We start from the raw sequence: 13,324 nt of genomic DNA on the forward strand, positions 1-13,324 counted from the left end.
TCCAGCAGGTTTTCATTCGGTCCGGTAGAATTTGTAGCTTGCCTGTCCAAATATTTGGTAGGAATTTCAGCCAGTTTCGACTGCTGCAGAGAGAGACCCAATATATTATGTACATACATACCGATGGATGGAAAACATTAATGGCTTTGAATGCCTCCTCTCCTTGCTGTTTGTAGCCGAACACGAGAGAGACCCAATATATTATGTACATACATACCGATGGATGGAAAACATTAATGGCTTTGAATGCTTTCTCTCCTTGCTGTTTGCAGCCGAACAAACGAGAGAGACTCAATATATTATGTACATACATACCGATGGATGGAAAACATTGATGGCTTTGAATGCTTTCTCTCCTTGCTGTTTGTAGCCGAACACGAGAGAGACCCAATATATTATGTACATACATACCAATGGATGGAAAACACTGATGGCTTTGAATGCTTTCTCTCCTTGCTGTTTGTAGCCGAACACGAGAGAGACCCAATATATTATGTACATACATACCAATGGATGGAAAACATTGATGGCTTTGAATGCTTTCTCTCCTTGCTGTTTGTAGCCGAACACAAGAGAGAGAGACTCAATATATTATGTACATACATACTGATGGATGGAAAACATTGATGGCTTTGAATGCTTTCTCTCCTTGCTATTTGTAGCCGAACATGAGAGAGACCCAATATATTATGTGCATACATACCGATGGATGGAAAACATTGATGGCTTTGAATGCCTCCTCTCCTTGCTGTTTGTAGCCGAACACGAGAGAGACCCAGTATATTATGTACATACATACCGATGGATGGAAAACATTGATGGCTTTGAATGCTTTCTCTCCTTGCTGTTTGTAGCTGAACACGAGAGAGACCCAATATATTATGTACATACATACCGATGGATGGAAAACATTGATGGCTTTGAATGCTTTCTCTCCTTGCTGTTTGTAGCCAAACACGAGAGAGACTCAATATATTGTGTACATACATACCAATGGATGGAAAACATTGATGGCTTTGAATGCTTTCTCTCCTTGCTGTTTGTAGCCAAACACGAGAGAGACCCAATATATTATGTACATACATACCAATGGATGGAAAACATTGATGGCTTTGAATGCTTTCTCTCCTTGCTGTTTGTAGCCGAACACAAGAGAGAGAGACTCAATATATTATGTACATACATACTGATGGATGGAAAACATTGATGGCTTTGAATGCTTTCTCTCCTTGCTATTTGTAGCCGAACATGAGAGAGACCCAATATATTATGTGCATACATACCGATGGATGGAAAACATTGATGGCTTTGAATGCCTCCTCTCCTTGCTGTTTGTAGCCGAACACGAGAGAGACCCAATATATTATGTACATACATACCGATGGATGGAAAACATTGATGGCTTTGAATGCTTTCTCTCCTTGCTGTTTGTAGCCAAACACGAGAGAGACTCAATATATTGTGTACATACATACCAATGGATGGAAAACATTGATGGCTTTGAATGCCTCCTCTCCTTGCTGTTTGTAGCCGAACACGAGAGAGACCCAATATATTATGTACATACATACTGATGGATGGAAAACATTAATGGCTTTGAATGTTTTCTCTCCTTGCTGTTTGTAGCCGAACACAAGAGAGAGAGACTCAATATATTGTGTACATACATACCGATGGATGGAAAACATTGATGGCTTTGAATGTCTCCTCTCCTTGCTGTTTGTAGCCAAACACGAGAGAGACCCAATATATTATGTACATACATACCGATGGATGGAAAACATTGATGGCTTTGAATGCTTTCTCTCCTTGCTGTTTGCAGCCGAACAAACGAGAGAGACCCAATATATTATGTACATACATACCGATGGATGGAAAACATTGATGGCTTTGAATGCTTTCTCTCCTTGCTGTTTGCAGCCGAACAAACGAGAGAGACCCAATATATTATGTACATATATACCAATGGATGGAAAACATTGATGGCTTTGAAAGTCTCCTCTCCTTGCTGTTTGTAGCTGAACATGAGAGAGACCCAATATATTATGTACATACATACCGATGGATGGAAAACATTGATGGCTTTGAATGCCTCCTCGCCTTGCTGTTTGTAGCCGAACACGAGATTGATCCAGTGGTGAATGTTCTGGGTGACATATGCCGATTCCAGCGCCTGTCGGTGTATTAGGATGAAGAGACGAGCATCGTTCAGGCTCCATGGTGGAAGTATCACATCAGACACAACCTCACCATTCTGACGCTTGCCGAAATTAAAACCTGAAACATTGTTTTCTTGTTGACAGTTATTCCAGAATTGATCACATGGGGAAAATGGGTTTAGGGGAAGCAACAATTACTATTTTACATCTGTGTGTCTGTAGCATTTCTGTGCTATGCATACTTGGTTTAAATCAGCTATTGGGTGTCAAACTAAGGTAAATAAATTAATAAACCGATGATCCAACATCAAAACAAAAATTGAGTTGGTATGTATTTTAAAATTTAAATTCTATACTATTCTGAAAAAGGAAAGACTGAAAAAGTTTTTAAAAAGACTACAGAATTAAAATATTTGTTAAAAAGTTTGCATAATTTAATAGGCTAAAATTCAATTAAATTGACACAAACAAAAACAGTATACCTTCCGAATTGACAAAAAATTCTGGCAGAAAGAAGAATTCTGGAATGAGTTCTTTAACATCTGAAGCCGACTCAAAGCTGGACAGCCTCCACGATGTAGCCATGCTGTGGAATGTTCGGTCGGGAATGTCAAAACTGGCGTCTGTAAAATAAAACAATTTAATAGTACCTAAAAGTAGAATAATTGTGATAAAAATATCCAGCATACTTCTAACATGCCATGATTTAACAAAAGGAAATATTGTAAATTGTAAAATTAATAAAAGCAAGATATTAATGTGAAAATTATCCTATGTATCGGCACAATAATTACTTGACATATTACATTTTTAACAAATCTCAGTGACAAGAATTTTTGTTTTGTTTTGAAAAACCCAATGCCAACACAATCAGGCATGGGTATCTGCTAGAATGAGAGTCCTATTTTATGTCATTAGAAAGTAATCATGTAATGAACAAGACAACACAAATATAAAAGAAATGCATTCTGGAAATGTGTTTTTGTAACTTAAAAAATGTCATTTGGAAAATAGATGTAAAACATCCCCTTGTTGTTGTTAAGTCTCCAACTATAGGTTTTATCTCTGTCTGTCCATCCGTGAAACCTATACTCCCCTCCCGTTGGACAGGTAAGGGACTATAGGTTTCATCTCTGTCTGTCCGTCTGTGAAACCTATACTCCCCTCCCGTTGGACAGGTTAGAGACTATAGGTTTCATCTCTGTCTGTCCGTCTGTGAAACCTATACTCCCCTCCGGTTGGACAGGTAAGTGACTATAGGTTTCATCTCTGTCTGTCCGTCTGTGAAACCTATACTCCCCTCCCGTTGGACAGGTAAGGGACTAATAACAGCAAGGGTATGTTTTACATCTAATTTACAAATTGTATTTTTTAGTTGCAAAAGCACATCGCAGTGCACTGATCCAGTGACTGGGATGGATAAAAAAACAACACTGAATCCACTGTAAGGACTGTACCTTGGTAAGACAGGAACATCTTGGTGAATGGCGGAAGTCGCACAAGGTAGTGAAGGACTGTACCACTGTTGGAGTAGTGACTCCCATAGTGATATGGCTTGATGCGGATACTGTTGTCCAGGTCAGGTGGTTTCTCATATTCTTGTCGAAGAAACTAAAAGGAAAGATACTTTATTAATGATACAAAGAAATCTATAAACTACATTAAATTTTGTACAACTACATGTACCAGGTCCTTAACATTAATTTTGTTGGTAAGTGTGAAACTTAGTTTAGAGAAGAAATCAGGTACGGTATTGAGGGTAAAAAAAATTAATTCTGTGAATTCGGTTAGATTCCTGTAAGATGAATCTTAAAAAACAAAGAATCCAAACTTCAAGTAACATCTATTTAAAAATATACTTTTCATCTCCAGATAATAAATATATTACTATCTATCAAATTCTTAATTATCTGGTCCATCTTCTTAAACTCCTACTGAAAAGAACACTATGTGAAATCTGTGGTATCACATGGAGACATTACACATACATTGTAAACCAATTTAATAGCAATGATCTAGACATTAAAGCAAAACTGTCCAGTGGAACTAATATGGTTGAAACTTGGTGCTGTCTACGAGGTTAGCCCCGAGTACTCTGACCATAACAGAGCAAGATAGACATATGAACAATTATAATGTTCTCTCCTGGCCAGTGATAACTGTGTAACGCTATAATACAACAATAATCCTATGTTTAACGTTAGATACCCCTACATTGATAATTTTCAACTTAGCTGATATCATTTATTTTACATAATAATCACTAACACACACAGTAGATTTGTCGAACCCTGCTACTGTAAACAAGAGCACAAGAAGGCCAAACTTACCTCATAGTTATCTCTGTATTTCTGCTCTCTCAATTTCTCCTGCACGGCTATCGGCTTGGACAAATCTCTGAAACCAAACAATGGACGGCACACAATTATCACTCGACAAATTGAAATGTTTGTGGGGTTTTTTTCAATTTCGGGGATTGAACTTATTACATAGCACATACCATGGCTGGAATGAGAGATAACCCAATGTTCCCACCGACAGCAATCGATCCCAGACTGACCGCGCATCAAGCGAGAGCTTTACCACTGGACTACGTCCCGCCCCTTTGAAATAAAGACACGAAAATAACAAACCTGTACACAGCTGGATTGTTCAGGTTAAGCTCCACATTCAGATAGTCCCGCAGAATGAATGGAAAGACTGGATACTGCATGAGGTCATTGAATGACCGGCCAGCCATCTTGTTGAGGTAGGTGAGGTAGTCATAGTTCGTGATTTTTCCTTCCTGCCACAGACGCTGCACGGCGGCAAGGTCACCGCTTGCTATCAGGTTAGGTAACTCTAATGACTTGAGCAGAACTGTCTGCAATGCATTACGCTCCTGAAACAAAAAAGATAATAAAGCAATAAGGAAGAAAATGTTTTATTTAACGACGCACTCAACATATTATATTTATGGTTATATGGCATCAGACATATGGTTAAGGCCCACACAGATATTGAGGGAGGAAAGCCGCTGTCACCACTTCATGGGCTACTCTTTTTCAATTAGCAGCAACGGATCTTTTATATGCACCATCCCATAGACTGGATAGCACATACTACGGCCGTTGGTGTACCAGTTGTAGTGTACTGGCATGAGTGAGAAATAGTCCAATGGGCCCACTGACGGGGATCGATCCCAAACTGACTGCACATTAAGCGAGCGCTTTACCACTGGGCTATGTCCCGCCAATAAAGCAATAACTTCGAGTTAAAAATGGATTGTTGATCTTAGCAGAATTGTGTCAAATTCATTTGTTTTAAAACAAAAATGTCAGAGAAAATCATATTTAAAGCAATAAGACAAATAGAGATTATTATATAACAGTAACTGTAGAATATTTAACACACTTATATCTAAACAATTCAAGTATACTTGAAAATCCCTTTTAGTTACTAAATGATAATTAGTAAACAGGTTAAGAGTACATCTGTCTTGGTAAAAAACATTGATATCAGAGAACTCTATCCATGTTCATCATTTCATCTTTCACTCTTTTCTACATATTTAATTATTTTTTTTTTATTAAACTTCACATATGAAAATGAATATTTTGGTGGGGTTTTTTTTTTCCCATTTGAAAAGATTACAATAAATAAATGTGACAGGGATTTAGATATAATTAATACGGGCACAGTGAACACTTTTGTTTGTTCAGAGATTTAATTACAGTATTAAATTAATTTATTACAACACATACAGGGCTAGAAATGAAAAAAAAAATCTACATGCACCAGGTGCATGCTGTTGTAAGTAGGATCATGGGATACGAAATGGATGCGCCCATAAGATAAAAGTTATCGTTTTCATGTGGCGAACAGATTACGAAATGCATACGCAAAATTCAACAACTTGAGTCTGAATCTGGAAGACAACAGGATACTAGTATACGCAATACACAGTACTTGAAAAATATTAGCATGCACCGCGTGCACCCAGTTTTAAAAGTTACATGCACACGCAAAAATCATGTACTAACACTGCATTTCAAGCCCTGACACATAATCAAATATATATATATTAGGAATTGTTTGCACAGAAATTAGTAATTTTTAGTGCCACTTTCCTTTGGGAAGGGGCCTAGGTTCAGACCCACAGAATGCCTGAACGTAGAATAATTTAGAAAATTTGTTTCTAATTTTCATTATTATTCATACTTACCTAGTACTAGCACAACAACAATGCTATACGACCCTGAGTTATAACCTCCACTGCAGAATTATCTCCCCTTGCCGGATGTATAACCTACACCCGCGCATGGGTAGACCGTATATCCTCGTTATCGATTCAAAGTCCGGAATGACTGAATCAAAAAAGACCTCACTCGGGGCGGGTGGGAGGTAACTGTTGGTGTGCTAGTACTAGGTAAGTATGAATAATAATGAAAATTAGAAACAAATTTTCTAATAGTCTTATTCAACTTACCTTTCTAGCACAACAACAATGCTATAACAGACGTGATATAACACCGTTAAAGCACGAGAATTTAACATTAAAGGGAGGAGGTAAGAAAACAAGGAGGACTTACTCATTCAACCAGTAGTGTTCGTCTCAAGTAATGATACAGTGAAAAAGCAACCCACATCATACGAGGTATAAAATGTCAAAGTGACTTTTAAATTGAAGAACTACAACCCCAATTAAAAGTAAACCAAGTTCACAAGGTGAGGAAACCCGCACACCAAGTAATGGTAAAAGACACTCAACTGCCCCAGATAGTCAACCATCCACCACCCACTCTCCAACAGGAGATGGAGAACGATCTCCCAGAAAGACTGCCGCTAGCGACCGGATGAAATAAGGGTCGCCCCCTACTCGTGGCCCTGCGCACCGAAATGAGTTGCTGCCCTGCAATGAATCCGCCGAGTTCCGTCCGGACCAACAGCCATATCACGGAAATAAAACCGGTCAAACGTGTGTCGACCTTTCCAAAATCCCGCACTCATGACCTTGAAAATGTCCAAAGAATCATGGAAATTAAGGGAAGCAGAAATCGCCCGAATCTCATGACGTCGAACGGAGAAATTCCGCAGAACATGATCATCCGCCTTCTCATATGCCAGTTTGATGGTTGCAGCAATCCATCTTGACAAAGCACATGCGAACGATCTAAAAGTTGATGATGCTGTACAGGCGCCCCAACAACAGAACTGGCGTCGCACCCGAAACAACGCCACCCGGCTCTGTGACTGAGACAACGTTGTGAGACTTCGCGATTTCACCAAGTGGCTCGATCACCGAAGTAACGCCGAAAGACGCATTGGCCGAAACGGCGCTCTTGGACGCAACGACCAACCCTGCACCAGAAATCTGCTGAGACAACCGGCGCCGCGAAGCGGACTTTATTCTAGGGCTAATCGACCACTCCACAGAAGGACCGATAACCCTGCCCCCATCAGCAAGATGGGAGTCGGAACTGAGAGACACAGTCGTTCCTGCCACGACTGCACTCCCTCCGACTGATGCCCCCGTTACAACCGTAACCGGCGCCGCCTCCACCGACGGAGGCAAAAGCAAATCCCCAGGTGGAACAGAGCCCGACCTGGAAGAAACCTTCCCTGCTTCAGCCGAAACAGGGAGCAACAGCGCCCACTCCACGCCAAGTGGCGCTTCAGGTTTACTGGTATCACCATGAAGATGGCGAACAGACGAGGAGGCGCCCATGTGCCTACCACTTGTCCGCGAGCTCTTTGAACTGGACACCGACTTGCCGACCGCCGGCAAATCGGTATGGAGCACGACCCCGGATGTTGCCACTGTGCTCCGCCCGTCCCGTTCATGTCTAACCATCCTCTTTCGCTCGGCGTCTTTTGACAGCTTCTTAGCCTTCCCCCACATGGAGGGGGACCAATTTACACAGATATGACACTGGCGTTCAAAACAACAAGAACGACATAACAAATGCTGATCAAACTGGGGCAGTCGTTTAAGACAACCCCCCTCGGCACACACAACCAACCGGTTGGAGCCCGAGGAAGCCGTGTCAGACATTAACCCCCTGTGTAAATTACCCAAAAGACCTCGTATGACAGAGTAAAACAAAATAACAAATTAATAAACAATTTGACAAAAATTTTACTACATAACTCGAACACGACTGCAATGGAGGACTGCAGAATCAAAAACGAGGATATACGGTCTACCCATGCGCGGGTGTAGATTATAAATTCCGACAAGGGGAGATAATTCTGCAGTGGAGGTTATAACTCAGGGTCGTATAGCATTGTTGTTGTGCTAGTACGGTAAGTTGAATAAGACTAAAGAATACTAACGTGTGATGACGGAAATGCTAACAAGCACGTCTTGCCGTTGGTGAGAAAGATCTCAAGTCCCACATCAAGCAGCTGGTACCGGCGCTGGTGAATCTCTCGGATGTCAACATGCGGCCACTTCATCGACAGCTGATCTTTGTTGCCTAGCAACACCTTTTGACAAAATAAAATTAAAATGTTTGTTTAAAACTATTCCTGCCATCCACTCATTTAAAAAAATTATTTTAATTTAAACCATGTATGCATATGTTAAAAGAAGTGGTAGTCCCACACAAGCATGGAATAGTAATTATTGTGTCTTCTCAAATGTGGAACATTCATCAGAAAGCAATACTGCTACCTTGCAAAAAGTGAAGGGTTAAAAAAGTATGATTTAAAATCAATTTATTATCCATGCAACCATGGATCTAGTATCTTGCACACCTCTTTAATGAAATATCACAACAGTCTGTATGTTCGGCTAGAATTACAAGGCATTGACATTAGTCATTAAACAATTTGGCCATTACAGGTAGTACTAAACCAAATAACTTCTGGCTGGCTCAAAGTTTGAGGTGCACCCAACTTTTGAGAGAGAAGTGAACAACACAAGTCCTGTAATTGGTGATAAATGTGAGTGTGTTGGTTGTAAAAAGAAATAGTTTCATCTGGGCAAAAAATGTATTCAATTTTATTTCATCTAGTACCAATGTGCCAAGTAGCCTTGTGCTTGACACATGTATGGGGTATCTGTAAAAAAAAGTACTAAAATTTTGTGCGGAACTAGGGTAGTCATAGACACTACCCGTTATCTCAGAAATGAGCAGCTTGACCCCCAATGTTTTCTGATTCACTTTAAGGGTGAGGGGTGGTAGTATTTATATCTGTGGCGTTTATGTTGATTGATACGTTGCAGGTAGGAGTTTTAGCCACACGTACTATTGTTGTCTATGGGATTTGATTTGGAAGTATACAACCCTGGGGTTTATTTTTTATCATATTCGATTTGTTAAATTATACATTACTTATACCTTCTTGCATTAAAGGGACAGACCCTAGTTTTTAAACACTAAATTAAAAGCATATTTTTCATCTAGACTCTAGTTTCAACCCGTAAAAATGGACACTAAGTTTGGTTAATTTACAAACCTGTAACAAATTTGGATACAACAGAGTGAAACAAGAGTCTGTGATGTTAAAATACCTTAAAAATAATTTTTAAAAATATGACAAATGCATTTTGTGTATTAGAAACACCAGGATAACCAGAAACACTTCGGTTGTACGGAAATGAATAATCTAAACTATAAAATATAAGTAATGTTTGATTTCAGTGATCATAAATGGCTATAATAGTTAAACATGTGCCTCAGTGTTTAAAAACAAGGGTCTGTCCCTTTACTTATAAATTTGGTAAATGCAATGTGTTTGTAATCAGCTTGGTAATTGTAGTAACTCGAAATGCATTTTATGTGAAACGGAAATCTTACATACATTGGGAATTAGGGTCAGTGACTTTACAATGTGCTGGGGTGTCATTATCAGCAAATATTCCTTTCTTTTCCACTGACAATCTTGAAAGTAGGCCTACTCTACTATTGAGTTATATCCGGCTCTAAAGTTTTCAGAAATTTAATTAGTCACCTGCGTGTAATTAGCATCTGTGATTGCTTCATCAGCCACAAAGAAGATGGACATTTCTCCTAAAATGAACAAGAAACAATCCTCACAAAATGATTTTTAAAAATTTTAAATACTGGATATTTATAAAGTGTGTTTACATTTGAATTGTCTTATCTTTGTATGTACTTATGGTAGAAACAAAGAGTACATCGCAACTAGAAACCCCCTAAAAAAACACCCAGTGAAGTACATGTAAATGTTCAATTCATACAAGGTTAAGGTTCAATAAAATATTCATCAATGTTGATATAGGGAACAGGCCGATTCTCCCACTCATTACAACACAGGAAACATTTTGTTCAGTATCGCATCGCGATTCGCTATGCAAGTTTCAAAGATCGTTATACGATTTTTAAAATGTTACATGTAGGTGCTAATCAATTTTTAATTGACTAGAAATATCACTAATTAAGATTTTGAAAACAAAATGTTCCCTGAAACAATGCTTTTGTTTGCCCCTGTGTTGAGCAAAACCAAATCATTGACTAAAGTACTTTCCAGTGCCCCCAAAATGGGCTGTAATTATAAACTTGCAACTGGCTGACAACCTAACAGTGACTAATTTCCCTCCTTGCCTCACTGATTCCCTCCTTGCCTCACTGAAACCCTCCTTGCCTCACTGACTCTCACCTTGACTCACTGACTCCCTCCTTGACTCACTGACTCCATCCCTCCTTTGCTGACTCTCTCCTTGACTGACTCCCTCCTTGCCTCACTGACTCCCTCCTTGACTCACCAACTCCCCCCTTGCCTCACTGACTCCCACTTTGCCTCAATGACTCCCTCCCTCCCTGACTCTCACCGACTCCCTCCCTGCCTCACTGACTCCCTCACTGCCTCACATACTCCCTCCCTTCTTGCCTCACTGACTCCCTCCTTGCCTCATTGATTCCCTCCCTCCCTCACGAACTCCCTCCTTGCCTCACTGACTCCTTCATTGCCTCACTGACTCCCTCCTTGCCTCACTGACTCCCTCCTTGCCTCATTGATTGCCTCACTCACTCACAAACTCCCTCTTTGCCTCACCGACTCCCTCCTTGCCTCACACCTTGACTCACTGACTCCTTCCTTGCCTCACTGACTGCCTCCTTGCCTCACTGACTCCCTCCCTCACAGACTCTTACACTGACTCAATTACTCCCTCCTTGGCTCACCGACTCCCACTTTGACTCACTTACTCCCACCTTGCCTCACTGACTCCCTCCTTGCCTCACTGACTCCCTCCTTGCCTCAATGACTCCCTCCCTGCCTCATTCGCTCGTAGACCGACTCCCTCTCTCAACCTCACTACTGGATTCAGTTTACTCACTTGCTGACACACAACATGTAGCTTACTCAATGATGAACTTGGTGAAATTACATGCCAAATTCACTCCATACTCTAATAAAATGATTCTACATTTCAAACTTAAAGTAATTTCTAACTTACCAACAAGGAGTTCACCTTTGCTCTCACTGGACGGAGAGACAGCCGTACATCGACTGGTGTACCTGGATAATAAACAGATCAGAGAATGCAAACAATTCATAATCTCCAACATGGGGTCATAGTGAACTCTTGTACACTTGATATTAGTAATCTTAACCCTTACATAGTGTCAAAGTGTGCAGCATGACATCAATTTAATTATGTTGTGGATGTGACGGCATGCTGCATGTCACTATTAATTTAAAGGGACAGACCCTAGTTTTTAAACACAACAACATGTTTTTCACTATTAGAGCCGTTTACGATCACTGAACTCAAACATTACTTCTATTTTATTCTTTAGATTATCCATTTCCGCAGAACCGAAGTGTTTCTGGTCATCCCAGTGTTTGTAATATCACAAATTGCATTTTTCATACTTTTAAAAATGCATGTGCATCTGAGAGAAGTAGCAGTTTATTTATTCAAGTTCTAGTCTGTTTTTAAGGATATTTCCTGTTTTAACGTCACAGACTCTTCTTTAACTCTATTGTAACTTTATATAACTGAGTTACAGGTTTGTAAATCAACTGAACTTAGTGTCCATTTTTTACGGGTTAAAACTAGGGTGTGCGCCTATTATTACACATATTACATATACAATACAAATATGGAACAGTCTAAGATTCTCTACTCAAAACCTTTAAAACAGTTCAAGAAGTAAGATTAAATAATAAAGTTGCTTTTTCACAGCTTCCACTAACTATAAGCATCAGCCATATTCAAGAGGATTTTTTCATGTTTTTCTGCTGATCTTCCATTATCACAAAGTGGCACAACCAGCTGGTAACACCAGAATTGATCATTGTGTGTGTGAAATTTCGAGCTATCTGCATCTTACTTTATTGTCTCACTTGTCATGGCAGGACTCTGAAAATTCAATATTTGCGCACGCCATTAATGGGTTACGCAAAAATAAATTCAAGTAACCCATTTTCTTTCAGCATAACCCATTATGGCCATGTAAATAGTATTTAAAATTTAATGCACGAATGGAAAATAGGTTACACTAAATTATATCTGCGTGAACGACAAGCAAATGAAACGATCGTTTTAAAGGCTTGCATGGATATCACTTTCTGCATGCATTAACATTCTGTCCGTTTTATCACTTTTATTTCAGTGTTTATCAATTATCTGACACTTTCATATCTAGGATTGACAACCAGAACTGGCTGTATCCAAAATCATGTTTTTCACAACAGTTGAAAAATCCTTTAAAAAAGACAACAATTTAATTGATTTATTCAAAGTATGTAGCTTTGCATATCTCTTATTACATGTATATCCCGCAGAATTAAATACATTGGGTTGGATTGGATAACATATTAACATGCCTATATCCAATTAAGGTTCAAACACGTCTCTCCTGGGCACAGTTTCTGACTGAGCCAGTGACTGGGTCTGGGACATTAAGTACATTTAAAAAAGGGTGTGTGTGTGTGGGGGGGGGGTGGTGTGTGAAATAATAAGACTATTCTCATTTTTGACACAGCCATAATTCTGGGGTTGTCAGTCCACGATACCCAGCATGAGGACATTCAGTGTGTTACAAATTTCAAGCCCTGCATATCTTACTGTATTTTCTCATTTGTCTGAAGTCTGTAGATAAGAGCAGCTGCATCCGACATTTGATGTTTGTCTTGAAACAGAAAGATCAGAGGCGGGTCAGCACTCTGGGAATCTGCAACGACAAACAGTAGAAATAAATCATTCACAC

General features: G+C 39.6%; 1 protein-coding gene across 3 annotated transcripts in view; it reads right to left on the minus strand.

Moving 5' to 3' along the window:
• Window positions 1-13,324, minus strand: part of LOC121369667 (lysosomal-trafficking regulator-like) — an 89,107-nt gene that overhangs the window by 19,963 nt on the left and 55,820 nt on the right. For all 3 annotated transcript variants that reach the window (XM_041494716.1, XM_041494715.1, XM_041494714.1), the window contains exons 38-46: window positions 13,183-13,288; window positions 11,566-11,627; window positions 10,098-10,156; window positions 8,475-8,627; window positions 4,793-5,040; window positions 4,490-4,556; window positions 3,617-3,770; window positions 2,642-2,782; window positions 2,060-2,277 (exon numbers count right to left, since the gene is read on the minus strand). In XM_041494716.1, the coding sequence (XP_041350650.1) occupies window positions 2,060-2,277; window positions 2,642-2,782; window positions 3,617-3,770; window positions 4,490-4,556; window positions 4,793-5,040; window positions 8,475-8,627; window positions 10,098-10,156; window positions 11,566-11,627; window positions 13,183-13,288 (1,208 nt within the window). The remainder of the gene's footprint in view (window positions 1-2,059; window positions 2,278-2,641; window positions 2,783-3,616; window positions 3,771-4,489; window positions 4,557-4,792; window positions 5,041-8,474; window positions 8,628-10,097; window positions 10,157-11,565; window positions 11,628-13,182; window positions 13,289-13,324) is intronic.

Source organism: Gigantopelta aegis, chromosome 4, assembly GCF_016097555.1.
Source record: "Gigantopelta aegis isolate Gae_Host chromosome 4, Gae_host_genome, whole genome shotgun sequence".
NCBI classification, from domain to species: Eukaryota; Metazoa; Mollusca; class Gastropoda; order Neomphalida; family Peltospiridae; genus Gigantopelta; species Gigantopelta aegis.